The following is a 16,020-nucleotide window of genomic DNA, read 5'->3' as shown; positions in this document are numbered from 1 at the left end:
TGTGAAAGGGGACGAATCAACCGCAATAAAGCTAGGACTAAGGTTCATGTTGGGCATGTTATGTATCAGAGCAGATTCAATAAAACGGTGTCTGTGAAAAGTAGAGGCAGGAAAGATTATTTTAGACAACCAATCGACAGGATGATCAATAGTTTAAGGGTTAACATGACAGTAGTGAGCATTGTTTGTGTCTACAGACTAGACGCTTCTTTCGAGTTCCTCACGTTTGTAATTCAGTGTACGGCCAGTTTCACTAAAGTATTGGAAAGGACAAGACAAGCAGAAAATAAAGTAGACACCAACAGCATTGGAAGGAGGAGGAGCAGTGTGACCCATTTACTATGAAGTGTGTTAGTTTGGTTGAAAGGCGAGTTTTACACCAAGAGGACGAAGGATATTAGAGTTTTTTATTTTGTTTTTCTGAGCATGCACCATTTTGCATGCCCAGAAAAATGCACTAAAACACACATAGCCTGACATCAGTCTCAAAGAAAATTAAGTTATCATATCATAAATAAAATTTAGCATTGCAGTCTCTCATGGCAGGTGTGGGTATGTATGATTCTCAAAGAAGGCTGATTAATTTGACATCTGATTGTGGTAACAGAACAATGCACATGACCAGGAAGTCTCAGCCAAGATTCAAACATACATACATACAGCTGAGTAATTTGACATCTGATTGTGGTAACATATCAATGCACGCGACCAGGAAGTCTCGGCCAAGATTCAAATAACATACACACTATATAGTATAAACAAATAGGCGAACCTTTCTGTTGTCATTGCTCCAAGCAGAATAGCCAACTACACCAGCCACAAGCGTAGTTGTACCGGCTGCTGCCAATAGGGCCTTGCTGCCGCCACCTCCTCGGCTCGAGTATGACGATTGTGGTCGTCTGGCACCACCAACTCGCACTACCTATGTTCAAAGAACCAGCATTAATAAGTACAAATAAGTGAAATAAACTTTCATGTACTCAATATACGGTACCTGTAAAATAATAATAAAATATTGTACTGTATTAAGTAGTAATGTACATATGACTATATGTACTAACTATATGACAATATGCCGGCTTCCTGTTCCCATTGAAGCCCCTAGCATTATGACCACTGGGCGACTGGGACCAGAGTTACGGTCACCAGGACCAACATTATGGCTGCCGGGACCAGCGATACTGTCACCAGGACCAACATTATGGCTGCCAGGACCAGCGATACTGTCACCAGGACCAACATTATGGCTGCCAGGACCAGCGATACTGTCACCAGGGGCCAAACTTATGGCTGCCGGGACCAGCGATACGGTCACCAGGACCAACATTATGGCTGCCGGGACCAGCTTTAAGGTTGCCTGGAGATCAGAACTAGAGTTACAAGTGCTTGGTTACCAGGACCTGTGTCACAGTTGTCAGGTGACTGGGACCAGCATTATGTTGTTGGGTGACCGGGACCAGTGTTATGGTCCCCAGGCGACTAGGAGACTGGTCCCAGTCACTTGGGGACTGTGATACTGGTCCATGGAACCATGCAACTGGTCCCAGTCCTCCAGGTGACCGATACCAGTGTTACAGTCCCGCAGGTGACCGGTACCAGTGTCACGGCCCCCCAGGTGACCGGTACCAGTGCTATGGTCCCCCAGGTGACCGGTACCAGTGTCACAGTCCCCCAGGTGACCGGTACCAGTGTTACAGTCCCCCAGGTGACCGGTACCAGTGTCACGGTCCCCCAGGTGACCGGTACCAGTGTTACAGTCCCCCAGGTGACCGGTACCAGTGTCACGGTCCCCCAGGTGACCGGTACCAGTGTCACGGTCCCCCAGGTGACCGGTACCAGTGTCACGGTCCCCCAGGTGACCGGTACCAGTGTCACAGTCCCCCAGGTGACCGGTACCAGTGTCACGGTCCCCCAGGTGACCAGTACCAGTGTTACAGTCCCCCAGGTGACCGGTACCAGTGTCACGGTCCCCCAGGTGACCGGTACCAGTGTCACGGTCCCCCAGGTGACCGGTACCAGTGTCACGGTCCCCCAGGTGACCGGTACCAGTGTCACAGTCCCCCAGGTGACCGGTACCAGTGTCACAGTCCCCCAGGTGACCGGTACCAGTGTTGTGGTCCCCCAGGTGACCGGTACCAGTGTCACAGTCCCCCAGGTGACCAGTACCAGTGTCACAGTCCCCCAGGTGACCGTTACCAGTGTCACAGTCCCCCCAGGTGACCGTTACCAGTGTCACGGTCCCCCAGGTGACCGGTACCAGTGTTGTGGTCCCCCAGGTGACCGGTACCAGTGTCACAGTCCCCCAGGTGACCGTTACCAGTGTCACGGTCCCCCAGGTGACCGTTACCAGTGTTGTGGTCCCCCAGGTGACCGGTACCAGTGTCACAGTCCCCCAGGTGACCGGTACCAGTGTCACAGTCCCCCAGGTGACCGGTACCAGTGTCACAGTCCCCCAGGTGACCGGTACCAGTGCCATGGTCCCCAAGGTGACCGGTACCAGTATTACAGGCCCCAGGTGACCGGTACCAGTGTTGTGGTCCCCCAGGTGACCGGTACCAGTGTCACAGTCCCCCAGGTGACCGTATAACACTGGTACCGGTCTATAATGGTCCCCCAGGTGACCGGTACCAGTGCTACAGTCCCCTCAGAGGTGACCGGGCCCCGGTCAGAGCGTGCCTGACCTTAGCTGTGGTGCGAGGAGCCAGACGAGAAGACAACCTCAACATTATAATGGAGAACTGAGGACTGTAGCTGGCTAGATCTTCCTCCTCTCCCTCCCACCTTCTCACCAACACTAAAACTCTCTCTCCCTCTCTCTCCCACGGTCCCACTCTCCCTCTCCCACCCCAGTGTCTCTCTCTCTCCCTCTCTCTCTCTCTGTCTCTCTCGTGGCTCTCAGATGTGGTTAACGAGCTCAGGGGTTATTTAGAAGGGTGTAAGGGGTTATGAGGGGTATTGTGGGCGTGTGAGGGCGGCGTGGGAGGAGAAAGAACCATCGGGGAGGGCGTGGGCGGTGGTGTCCTCTGTCGGGCCGCTGCACAAGCTGGTATATTTACTCGGGTGGTGTCTGTGGCAGGACCTCCCCTCTCTTACTCTCTCTCCCACACTCTCCCAGGTAATACTGTGGGTGTGGTGGCGTCCCTGGGGGTCCCTGGCGGTCCCTGGCTGGTTAGGGGAGAGAGAGAGGGGTGTGTGTGAGTGCTAGTGGTGAGAGGAGCAAAGTAGTGGGAGAGCCTCTCCTTTTTTCTCTCTCTCTCTCTCACGTCTATGTATATCTCTACCTCATTCTAGGGTTTTATTCGTTATTGGGATTACGGTTTGGTGGAGAGGGGAGAGGTTAGGGGTTAGTGGGGGATAGATAAGTATTGGAGGGGTGCGGCTTGAGGGAGCAGTGTGGTGGGATCTAAAGCTTGTACTCACGTGATAATATTTTCTCCAAAGCTTGTCAATTGTCAGCTTGTGTTGTGACACTTCTACCCCTCAGAGTCTTCTCTTTGTTTAATATTCATTGTTGGTACAGTATGACATGATAAGAGTATAGGGGAAGGTCCTATTATCGAGGTCAGATATGGTGCCTATACATTCACAGTACTGTATGTCGATATACATTACACACCTGTATGAATGCACAGGGCCTGAGGCTGAATTTAGTTTAATATACTATGTGCATTTTTTTTTTTTGTTCGGCACGTACACCATTGTTTAAAACGGTTTATTGTGAGGTCTGATATCGGAGTTTTGTTTTTTGTTATGCTAAAGTAACGGTGTATAATGTTGCAATCCTTTTCACTATTGTCTTCCTAATGCATCGTGGAAAATATTACATGAATTTGTTAAACACATTGGCAAAATAATAGTTATATTGCGGACGGTCAGCCCGAGCATATTTTGGTATGTTAGGGTTATATCCAGGTATGTATATGTATACATACATGCAGTTGTATGCATATGCGTATACATATTCACACTTTTCCTGGCCCCGACAATATCGAATTATCAGTAACGGTATCAGTATCGGCCTAAATGCCTCGGAAAATTATACTACAGTTAGGCAAGACTTTAGAATGTCTTCAATACCAGGCCCCTTTACAAACTTTAGTTAGCTATTAAAAAATATTATTTAATATATCGCAGGATACACGCTAATGGATTTTGGTATTCGGTAACCTGTCCGTTGGTATTATGTAATTTTAATGTTGGGATGGTGTGAATTCTATGGAAATTCTATGGAAATAGTCATATAGGAATGAGGTGGGAATAAGGTTCCATCGTTTCCAATGGTGGGAACGAGTTCAATGAGAGGAAGTTGTATGCGCTAAACCACAGAAAACTAGAACTTTTAAAGTGCCGCTGTCATTAAAATTGTCACTCTACTGCCAAAAGAAGTTGTTTTAAAGAAATGGTAGCTCTATATTAAAAAAAATTGTTAAAAAAATCATATAGAGTATCTATCTAAATTTTGACCTAGACAGTGGTTGATATAGCTTTCTGCAGTTGTCAACATTGTCTTGGCCACCATCACAACATAACTAGAAATATATTTTTTTGTTATTTTTCATGTGAAATGTGTTGAAAAGTAAGGAATCTGTATGCAAAAGCAAGAATGATACTAAAGTAAATATACAGTATACAATGAAGAATTCTGTTGGTCTAGGTAAGTGCTTTGAAATCTGTGCGACTCCAATTTTGTTGCCTTCCATGACTGCTCGGAGGCAACATCGAGCTCTTAGAAATACAGTATATGGGCCAAAATTCATTTTGAAATATTGAAGCAAATTGTAAATACTGTAATCATTTGAACATAAGCACATTGCACTACACCATCAATGCGTGATGATGACTGCTCTTTGAGGGTTAAGTCTTGACAAAGTTAAAAATAACCTATGCGTGTTAGTGGCTTTGGTGATTGAGCGCAACATTCTTCCAATGTATATGTACTAACACAACCAGATGTACCTTGTTGTGTATATAAATAAATAAATTAGTGATTTGTAAAGTAAGAGGTTGAAACAATGCGACTGTTTTTTGACAGGTTGAAAGGAGAGGTGGACTAGTGCAGGTTGAAACATCGCAGCAGACCAAGCGGCAAGCACTTTCTGGAGGATCCCGTGTGTAATGCAATCAAACCTGCCCATGGAACACTGAAAGCATTGTGCTAATGTGTGATAAGCTAAAAGAAAAAACAGAAAAAAGTGCTCTCTTCAGAGGAATTACTTCGGTGGACTTGGCATTGGTGTGAAACCCCTTCATCCTCCCCTCCCCCCTTTCCCCCAAACCCATTTCCACTTATGTTGTCAGTGGTTTGGTGAAGGGTTGTTTTGAAGTTGTAAGTGACTTGGACTACTACTCATCACCACCATGACGACCACCTTCGATCCTCATGATCGAGCCAGGTGAGTACAATGCAGCCTTTTGATTCACCACCTAACCTAATATCTTCAGTAAGGGGAGGACACTTTAGTGTATAAAAGTACTGTATATAATGTATGACACAGTATATTTCTGTACATGTGAAAGCATTTGGTTCCATTTGGAACCTTCAGATATTTAAATACAAAATTGTGAATGGTAAATTTTTTTTACATGTGCTAAAAGTGTACAATTGTGCATTAAAATTGAAAAAAAATGGTGTTTGGATGGGTATGCAAAGTGCAACCTATATTGTACCCTCACCGATTCATTGGTTATCACGTAATCATTTAATTTATGCTTAAATGGCTCAACACAATTGGCATTTGCACTTGATGCCTCTCTGACCATTATTCTGTACTTGACATTATGCATTTCCTAGTAGTAGTAGTCTGGTTCAATCATGACTTATTCGTGAATTCCGGGTTCGAATCCCAGCGGGACAGATGTGGTTGGGTGCATTTCCTATCGCTTAGTGCTTAAATCGAAATCTCTGAAAATTCAATTTATCATTGCAGTCAGAAACATTGAAATGGCATCGTAGCATATTTAGTATAGTGTGTTGCTTTTACGTTCAACAAATGGCACTGTTTTTCCAAAAAAGTATGTTTTTACCTGTCACAGGTGTGGAATCTATATACTGGTAGTATATAAAAACATGCACGTATTCGAATGGAGCGTTGTCAAAATTTCAAAACAATCGGTAAAGAGGTTTCGGAGATTTCCCTCGCATGAAAACTTGCATGAAAAACGCAGTTTAAATAGTGTTTTTACTTGTCACAGATGTGACATCTATATACATACAGTGTAGTAGGTACAGTATATTAGCACACTCATATGCGAATGGAACATTGTAAAAATTTCAAAGCAATTGATGAAGAACTTTCAGAGTAGCAATTTTGAACAAACATACATTTACATTTTTATTTATATAGATTATTTTAATAATTACTTATCCTTAAATCTTTGTAACACTCCTTCAGTATCTTTAGATTTTTGAGTGAGTTAATGAGTCTTACTCTGAATTTCCCATACTGTACTTTTATCAACTAATTTCACTGAGCGTAATTATAATTTCAACTGATCGTACGATGGACAAGCACCAAAAGAGCCTGTCAGCGAAGAGATTTTGCCACATCTAGCATATTTCTCGTGCCCCAGCCTTGAAACTGCATTGTTCAAGGATGAAGGATCCATATTTTAGTGAATGAAGTGCAGCAACTTGAAATAAAAATGAATAATAGAATTATGCTCGATGACTTTCACAAGACTCCAACTCTTTCTTACAATTATTGCATAAATCTATGAAAATCATTAAAAACATGATTAGAGCAATATTAAGGGTGTTAACATTTACACCCTATAAAGGCCCATATTTTATCAAATATTCCCCACTCTCAATGGGCTAATATCACTAATTTCATTTGAATGAAATTTTAATTTGAGTATCATATGATAGACAATATTTCCACAGGTCTATGAACTCTGGCCAGGCTTCCTACACAAATCCGCACATCCCCCGGCTTTGCCAAATCTTCAAACACTTATCCGGCAAAGCTGACGAGTAAATCCTGCCTGGAAAGTGTGCCTTTCAATAGGAGATTCCCTGAAAGGAGATTTGCTTAGAGTTGTACTGTAGTCACAAAATGCACCTACCGATGCACTTGTGTGCTGGCAAAGGACAAAAGTACATGGTGCCAAGCTACCTGTTCATTCGACCGGAGATTTAAGCGTAAGCCAGTATCGCAGGCAAAAAGTTTTTATCAAATACTGGATGTTCGTCTTGCATATTTTTAGTTAGATTTTGTTTGTCGGAATTATTATGATATTATAGAGCACTATAATTTATTTTCAAAATATTTTATTTTAAACGTTTGATGTAATTGGTCGGTGAACTCTGGCCTCGCACCCTAAATCAATCTGCAGATCACCCGCTTCATCAAACACGTGTTCAGCAAATCAGGTGAATAAATCCAGCCTGCAAAGTGCGTGTTTCAATCAGAAATTCACTGAAGCGAAGTTACACTGTAGGAAACTAATGGAATTTTGGTTTTATGTGGTACCATATTAATTAATATACTGTATTCCATTACTCATCCCACCATTTATTGAGAGTGGAGAACTGGAAATTTTGTATGGATAATCCAAGAATCTGAAAATGGGGGACTTGGAAAAAGGGTTAAAGTAGGCTTTATTTTAGCTAAAAAAAATTATTTTTAATGTAAAATTTAGGATACCAATACATATACCAATTGTCTTGGCCTCTTGTTAAAGTAATGTTTGTGATTGCAAACTGCAATATATTGCAAAATGTTTGTGATTTAAAACAAGAATTTTTGTTGCAGCTGGTACTTTGGGCAGATGTCACGGCAGGATGCAACGGATTTGCTGATGGGAGAGCGAGAAGGTGGAGTCTTCTTGGTGAGGGACTCCACCACAATCCTGGGGGACTTTGTTCTCTGTGTCAGGTGAGACATGTCCACACATTAGAATGAGAGCGAGACCAGATGAGGGAGGGATAGGGTAGAGATGGGACACGAGGAAGGGTGAGGAGAGAGCCTTGGTAATGAGGGAGGCTACTTTTTTGTCAAGAGTTGGGGGTTACTCCCATTGTGGCCAGTCTAGCCCTGGTTCCAGGCTCTTCTCACTTACTCCAATTACTCCCCCATGACCAAGGCTTGACCTTTTCCTAAGGTTCAGTAAGTGAACTCTGTCGTGTTCTCTAGCAGTTTTGTTTTTCTGTGTGCGATTGTGTTAGTTTCGCATTTATCAGACAGTCAGGTTTGTTTGGGCTTGAGACTAGTTTTCTTTGGCTATGCTCTTTTCATTTATTCCTGGTTCCTAATATTCCTTCTGCCTTATAGTGGACTACTTCTTTGTCTCGATGTTATGAACATGTGGACATTTACAGCTTTGTCGGCTTTTTTGCAACTCGCAAGGTAGCTCTTTTTCTCTGTTTCTTGATGTTTCCAAAGCTTTTGACAAATTTAAACATGCCAATCTTTTTAGAGAATTGCTGAACAGAAAAGTATGTCCTTCATTGCTAAATATCTGTGTATTTCTTATTAAGTATGCAAATTAGCTGTGAAATGGAGTAATGTCCACTCTGAATATTTCTTATTTCTCACTAAAAAAATGGAGTCAAACAGGGTACAGGTCCTTGTACAAACTAAATGTAGCATGCATTCTTGATGCTATTATTTAGCTAATTAAAGTAAAGTAAGATGTACTGTATACATTTTAAATGCAATTTTAAATTAAAACCTGAATTTTGCTCTAATTTCCAGAGAAGACAACAAGGTTTCACATTATATAATAAACAAGATACAACAGGCCGAACAAGTGCGCTATCGCATAGGTGATCAAATGTTCCCGGATCTGCCGTCGCTTCTTAATTTTTATAAACTACATTACCTAGATAGCACGCCTCTCATCCGACCTGCAGTCAAGCGCTGTGAGAAGGTGGTAGCAAAATATGACTTCGAAGGCAGTGTAAGTGTTCTGTTGACAATTTATATTCTTGCTTTAGTGGAAAGTTCATTTGATTTTCTTATTGAATGGCAAATTTTTAAAACTATACTTGGCTCATAAATATAGTATTGATATAGTATGTATAGTATAAAAACAGTATAGTATCTATAGTATAAATATAGTATGAGAGGTATGTGGAACCCCTACCTAAATGAATTTTAATGCCAAAGTTACCGAAATATGTTAAAAATTGTGCATTTTAGCTAACAATTAGTAACTGAAAAGATAGAAAATAAGCGTACATTAAATGCATCCTCAATATAATACATTCTTTTTTAGGATCAAGATGATCTGCCATTCAGAAAAGGAGAAATATTAACTATTGTAAGCAAAGATGAAGAACTGTGGTGGACGGCCAGAAATTCTATGAACCAAACGGGGTCCATACCAGTACCGTATGTGCAGAAGGTAGGCAAAAGAAAATAAAAAAATTTTTGTTACCAAATTTTTGTGGTACAGCAGAGTATGAAGTGCGAGTAGTGTAATAGTTTGTATTAAATATTTGTGGATTTGTACCTGTATTGTGTTTACCTTTTTGTGGTTGAGGGGATCAGTGTCCTTGCAAAGCCTGGTCAAATTTATTATGTATAATAAAAAAACATGGATATGTTCGCAAATGCTCGATCTGTTTACACTAGCAGTAAAAGGACAACAAACATTACTTGCATGCTTTTTTTTCGTCGGATAATTTATTTGCGGAGTGAAGAACATAAGATTAAAATTGACTGCAGAAGGCCTATTGACCAATACAAGGCAAGTCCTATTTATATCCAACAAAGTCACTTGTATAGCTGTCCAACCTGTGCTCAAAACAATCCATTGATGCCCCTTCCCCACATCTATATGTTCTGGTAATTTGTTTCATAAAACAACCCAAGGAAAAGATTTACGAAGCGGTTCCGCAAGCACTTGTGAACCTGTACATCTTTTCTCAATCTTTGGTGGCTTTGTTTATAATTATTAAACAGTTGATGAGCTTCGAAGCATATTATTTATAAATTAATATTGTCATATAAATTTACTTACCCTAGAAAGTACTAAAAATTTAAAGACGTTATGTTGTAACCAGAAATAAAACTTCTTAGTTTAAGGCGTGCATCTAAAAAAAAAAATAATAATAATACTGGTACTTCATAAGGAGTTAATTTTCTTGCTTTCCAACAGATATTTCATCCTTAAAGGTAGGATCATGTTTTGATCAGATGCTTTTCCTACAGTATGAAGAAGGAGAGAGTATTCCCGTGAACTCGACCCCAAATAGAGGAAGCACACAGTCTACTGAAGGCACACCACGCCCTAAACCAAGTCTTCAGGTCAGTGGTGTTCGACAACAGTGGCCATAGTCTATGGAATATTCTGAAACCAGTCGATTAATATATTTCAATATGACAAATTTACTGCATCTTATGCTAGAGTGATGTTTTAAAGTATATGGAACTATGAATTATGAAATATCTTGTTTCTAGGTGACGTATGTGTAACCAATCTTCATTTGGAGTTGAGCCAATTATTTTCTGCCAGGTAGAGAATAGTAACTATAAAGTGGTGTGAGAATGCCTCCCCTATATTTAGCCATTTTAAATCATTAGAATGGAATAGATAAATTTACCCTATGCTTGCTGCTTTACACCTAGTGGTAAACATACATTCATTCATTCATACAAAGAGGTGAATTATACTGTTGTAAAGTGCAAATTAATAATAACAAGTATAAACTTCGGAGGCCGTTCTGCTTTCCAAACTCAGGTTGTTCAAACTGTACCTATTTTAATATTTGATCTGGAAGAGGGTGCCCTTCCTGCTTAAGAGACAGTGGCTTCCATAAATGGAAGCAATGCATCAGCCGAGGCTTCAACTAGCAGCAAACTCAAGAGGAAACATTTTGTCATGATGATATTTTAGCTTAAAAGGAAAGTGGAGTTTGAAGTTCCTAGAATGAGTGTGTGCATCAAATTAAAGTCATCAAAGTCTGTTTTCAAAATTTTTTGAAACTAAAGATGTTCGTGCTTATAATCCTCAGAGTGAGATATTGATTAGGACGAGGGAGCAGTCAGCTCGGGTAAAGTTAAAGTATGTTCACGATTTATTTTGGCAGTGGTGCAATCGATTTTGAGGTGGGGCAAAAACAGAAAAAGTGACAATGAAACAAAAACAGCCTTCTGACTGATTCAGAAGGCCAAGCATTTCCATAAGAAAATGAACATTATCAAGCAATGTGCGCATAGCAATGGGATGGCAGTCTACTAGTGTAGAAGGTGCAGAAAAGTACAGTATGTTACTAAATTTGAGGAGTGTGTGCAGGAGGAAACATAATCTAATTTAACGTAAATATTGTTACATGATCGTATGTGGAGGTACTCCTTCACCCTTGGTGAGTGCCCCTATGTTTATTTTTTTAATGATTTCTTTCAAATTTTATCATCATTAGTTTACTGTACTGATATATATTTTGAACGCGAAACGAGTATTTTTCTTGGGTGTGAAGGTACACCCAGCTTTCTAGACGAATTCGATTTTTCATAAGAGTTCAGTCCTGACTGGTTTGGAAAGTGGGACAGCTTCTAACATAAACCACCACAAAAAATGAACATGAATGTTTCCTGGTTGAATATATTTTGTCAATAATTCTGCTAACCCCACTTGCCCTTGCATGCTTAGAGAGGAGTGGTCATTGATACAACAATCATCCAATGGTTCATAAGCCTAACCCATTGCTATCTAGCCAAAAGCAGTGATGTGTCTATAGTCAAATTGTAAGTTACTAGAGAGAACCAGTGGTGTTTAACTTGATGGGGGAAATTGTACATAGCTACCATGTCATAGGAAGTGCTGGAGAGCATAGGAAACGCACTCTTAAACCACAAGAATGATACAAGAGGTACACAAATACACATGTAAATGTTTGTAGATGATACAATGCTGATTAAAAATGGTATAGACTGGGGAGGATTGAAAGCTGCTGCAAGAGGACATAACATGCAGGATTTTGCAAACAATTGGCTATTAGTATGAGATTGCAGCAAATATAATGAGAAAGTAAGAATTAGGGTATTACAGTTTAGGAGTGAGGTAGCTAAAAATAATATAGGGAAAAAGGTCATGATTAATACTGGCTTTAAAATCTGAAATAGAGTAACATTGGCAATTTACACAATTGGAAATTGTAGACATTCTTGAATCGTAAACAGAGTTGTTGAGGGCAGTATACTGGTTCTTGTTTGACCAGTTGGAGAACATGCAACACAGGCTTGGAGTGCCCACCTTGATGGTTGAGAGATTTGCTACAAAAAATAGGTGTTGAACTTTAAAGCTCAGTTATGAAGCTTAAAGTTGGCTTTCAAGCTAAGGCAGCTTTCACACTCGTTTGGAGATAAGTGTCGTAAAAGTTACAATTACAGCTTGTAGGATATTAAGGGGGAATAGATGAGGTAGATAGAACAGTGTATTACACATCACTGGGAAAGCTGGTAACACAAATGATAAAGCTGGTAAATTACCAAAGCTGGTAACTGAAAATTTAAAAAGCTACTTGAGCAGGTAGGGTGGTAAATAAGTGACATGAAGTGGAGTAGTTTGCTGTAACTTTATATAGAGCTTTAAGAGCAGATACAACAGAGCTTTAGAGCATTGAGAAAATAGTATAGTAGGTGTTGATGGGCAGCAGAGAGTTCATCAGTGGATACTGGAGCAAATGAAATGGATCAATAGGAAATGTGGGAGCAGAAAGAAAATGGTTCAGTAGTGGATGCAGGAGCGCAAATAAAGTGGATTAGTAGTTGGGATAACAAAGCAAAGTAAATGGTTTGGTAGCAGATGCTTGAAAAAATAATCAAAGTAAGAAAGTACAGTACAGTATTAAAAGGCAAGATCTACAAGTAATATATCGGTTACCTTGGCACAGTATCCTACATGCATTAAAAACAGATATGGCTATTCATCACCAAGAGTGATGGAAAATCTAGTGTTGAATGTGATGATATGCTACCTTTTTTTTTTTTTATGGGATCCTTTCAATGGCTCCCTGAACTTCTTGCCTGATTAACTCCAAGCCTAAGCTTAGAGTTTCACCCCCACCACGACCATTATTTGGCTCCCTCAATATAAGTGAGGGAGTTGGTATACAGGTACTACATCAACCCAGGGCAACGGGTAACAGAAAAACAAAAGACATAGCAGCCCAAAACAAACATCTGCATGGAAACATTGATAACCTTGACCCAAATTAATCAAACATGTTATTCAGACCTAACTACTAGTTAATTCCACTCGCCCACCACCTGACAGCAGCTCCAGCATTGATTGCCCCCAGCAGGCATGACCACCCTGTGACCCCTCGAGAACCATGAAAGGGTTCAAAGGTGAGAGAACAATGGGGGGGGGGGGCCCCCCTCTAGAAGTGAGGACTCCCATGAACAGTGACATCCTGAGTTGCTACGGAGAACACAGGTGGTGTTGACTGCGTAATCTAAAGTCTGAGTGCTGGAGAGTGCACCTGCTGGGGAAAGAGGGGTGGTTGAATAGGGTTCTCATGGAGTGGGGAGGGTGCAGTTGAAGCAGGTGGCTACAGGAGTGGGTGAGCACAGGAGTGGCTGAAGTGATGCCCCCAGGCAGTTTATAAATGCCTTAAACTGCAGCTCTTTCAACAGTCAAGCTTTACAAATTACTTTTCTAAAAAAAAAAAAAAAATACAGTATCTACAAAAGGTTTTTCTCTTGTCCACTTTATTAATTTACCACAGGTTCATGTTAATTTTTAAATTTCTATATTGATAGTAATAATTTCTTACTGACCAAACCATTTTAGTGTCCTACCCTGAACCTGTGACTTGACTGCAGGCTATACAATTTTATTAGCATGTCTGTAAATCTTGAGTTACTTACCTTTTCCACCCCATTACTGTTCTACATGTAGCACGGGCACGTTCAAGAGCAATAATGTAAGTACAGTATTCCAAAAAAATATCCTCAGACCTGCCGATTCAAACCCGAATATTTTGTCTTCTTTTTGTCAAGATTCTCTTCGTGTTATTGCTTATACAGTACTACCAGAGTTATTCATAATTTATAATTTTTATTAGTTTAGTAGTAAAATTAATACTATGTTTCTTTTGCAGCGAAAACTACCTGCGTATGCACGAGTGAAACAAGCCCGCGTTCCCAATGCCTATGACAAAACGGCCCTTAGACTGGAAGTTGGCGATGTTATCAAAGTAACGAAGATGAACATCAATGGCCAATGGGAAGGGGAACTGAATGGAAAAGTTGGGCACTTCCCTTTCACACATGTCGAGTTCATTGACAGTGAAAATTCAGCGGATGGAGATCCTAATTAAGATTCATTGCAGAAATGTGTTAAGATTGTGTAATTTTTAGATTTTTATTTTCCTAGTGATAATGTGAGTATGTATCTAAAGAATGAATGCTGGGCATCTTTTTCATGTGGATAGTGCAAAATGGTAAGGTTGTACATGACAAATTTTTTAAAGTTTGGATGAAGGAATCGATCCTGATTGGAGAATTTTTATCATATGATGAGTTTTTATGGTGTTTTATAGAAAAAGGATAATCGAATAAGTACAGTATATTCAGAATTTTATACACGACTTACTGGTGTAATTGCTCCGCTAAATAGAAGGCAGCATTCTTAATTGAATGGGTTGATTTTTATCGGTAATGTACTCGATATTTTAATAATTTTATGCCCATATACACTTGCACTGCAAGGAGCGTCACTCTCCCAGTCTGCATCAGCTCCTTCATTTTAGACGTGAAGAAAAAAGGCATTGAGAATTTTATGAACTTTGTGTTACTTTGACATGTCATATTTTAATAAATAGGGATAATAAAATCAAATAGGTTGCCTTGAACCAAATTTAGTTGCAAACAAATAGCACAAACTATTTAATGGCAAATAACCAGACTAGATTATGGCAGTTCTTTCACATTTCTTGCTAATGGATTCAACATATCACGTTGGCTCATGAACTATACCTGTTAATATTTGTAAATACTTACCCCCACAAGGCTTTGTTCCAAACTAGTCTAGGGACTACTCTTAGCTATACAGTATATTCGTATTGGATTGCATTTTACTCAACATAACTGTAATGCTCTCTGGTCACTGGTAGGTAATAGGTAGTGGTAAATTGTATAGATTTCAGTATCCAGTATAGGGATTTATATCCATAAACATACAACACTCTCTTATCATAAACAAATTTAACTTTTTTATTTTTTTTTACAAAGCAACTTTAGCAGAGAAAGCTGCTGAAAGTTGTAAAGTTCCCAATACTAATTATAAAATTTTATGCAAAAATGTTTAAAAATGCTGTAAGCAATGAAAATATATGTAATTATATCCTGTAATATTTACTGAACAAATTGCCATCTTTGTGATATACCTCATACCCATGAATTGTCCAGAATATCGATCTTTTTCAACCAATTGCAAATTACTACGAGTAATAATGCTCTGCATCTATATAATTCCTTCTATGTGCAACCTGTCTACAAGACCTTTTATTTTTTTAATATTGCATTTGGTGTCAGTGTGGTTTCATGTCACTATTCAGTAGAGATTTTATAATCTTACTTTGTCTGCCCATGTTTACTTGACACACTTATTGTTACAATGATAAGGAAAAGCACGTTCTAGTTCCATTGGGGAGGGAATTAAGTAGGTATGGCTATTTGGCCGCATGTTGTGAAGTTACTTGACTTTTTAATAATTAAATTAAACAGTATTTAGTGTATCCTCTTAAGAAATTAGATAATTTTGATGGAATGAGCATCTGTCTCATTTCCAGCATCACTTTTGTTGGCCATGTGATTGGAAATGCCGTGTTTTTCTTCCCCCCCCCCCCCCCTTTTACCATAAACATGATGGGGGGGGGGGGGGCCATTGTGTTTATGGGGCCTACTCTTGCGTCTCGCACTTTCGTCCACGCTGTAATGTGGAATTGTCAAATCGTATACGTTTGATTAAGCAGACTAGCTTTTTTTTTCGTAATCCTTTATATTCGATTAAACAGTTACTTGTGTAAAATGCAGAACAAAATTTAAAATAAAGGTGTGAAACATT

General features: G+C 40.0%; 2 protein-coding genes across 7 annotated transcripts in view; one reads left to right on the top strand and one right to left on the bottom strand.

The window, feature by feature from the left end:
- Positions 1 to 3,045, bottom strand: part of Mitofilin (inner membrane mitochondrial protein mitofilin) — an 18,826-nt gene extending 15,781 nt beyond the window's left edge. The window contains exons 1-2 of one of the 2 annotated variants that reach the window (XM_045759851.2): positions 2,682 to 3,045; positions 773 to 922 (exon numbers count right to left, since the gene is read on the bottom strand). In XM_045759851.2, the coding sequence (XP_045615807.1) occupies positions 773 to 922; positions 2,682 to 2,726 (195 nt within the window). In that variant the 5' untranslated portion in view covers positions 2,727 to 3,045. The remainder of the gene's footprint in view (positions 1 to 772; positions 923 to 2,681) is intronic. The other variant, XM_045759852.2, reaches the window with a different exon arrangement.
- On the top strand, positions 2,986 to 16,020 carry Crk (Crk proto-oncogene, adaptor protein). Of its 5 annotated transcripts, none has more exons than XM_045759854.2 (7): positions 2,986 to 3,115; positions 5,033 to 5,393; positions 7,755 to 7,877; positions 8,697 to 8,901; positions 9,220 to 9,348; positions 10,158 to 10,253; positions 14,054 to 16,020. In XM_045759854.2, the coding sequence occupies exons 2-7, from the start codon at positions 5,359 to 5,361 to the stop codon at positions 14,270 to 14,272; spliced, it is 807 nt and encodes a 268-aa protein (XP_045615810.1). In that variant the 5' UTR covers positions 2,986 to 3,115; positions 5,033 to 5,358; the 3' UTR covers positions 14,273 to 16,020. The 5 variants fall into 5 exon arrangements, with proteins under 5 accessions (XP_045615810.1, XP_045615814.1, XP_045615811.1 ...); XM_045759858.2 differs by having other exon boundaries at positions 3,025 to 3,046; XM_045759855.2 differs by having other exon boundaries at positions 3,039 to 3,207.

This window comes from Procambarus clarkii, chromosome 64, assembly GCF_040958095.1.
Source record: "Procambarus clarkii isolate CNS0578487 chromosome 64, FALCON_Pclarkii_2.0, whole genome shotgun sequence".
Taxonomy (NCBI): Eukaryota; Metazoa; Arthropoda; class Malacostraca; order Decapoda; family Cambaridae; genus Procambarus; species Procambarus clarkii.
This window is presented reverse-complemented; position numbering and strand designations above follow the sequence as displayed.

Bases quoted from the DNA above. Each gene is read 5' to 3' on its own strand.
- Crk (XM_045759854.2), top strand. From the start codon at position 5,359: ATGACGACCACCTTCGATCCTCATGATCGAGCCAG. The intron at 5,394-7,754 runs GTGAGTACAATG...TTTTTGTTGCAG, and splicing joins GATCCTCATGATCGAGCCAG to CTGGTACTTTGGGCAGATGT. The intron at 9,349-10,157 runs GTAGGCAAAAGA...CTTTTCCTACAG, and splicing joins CAGTACCGTATGTGCAGAAG to TATGAAGAAGGAGAGAGTAT.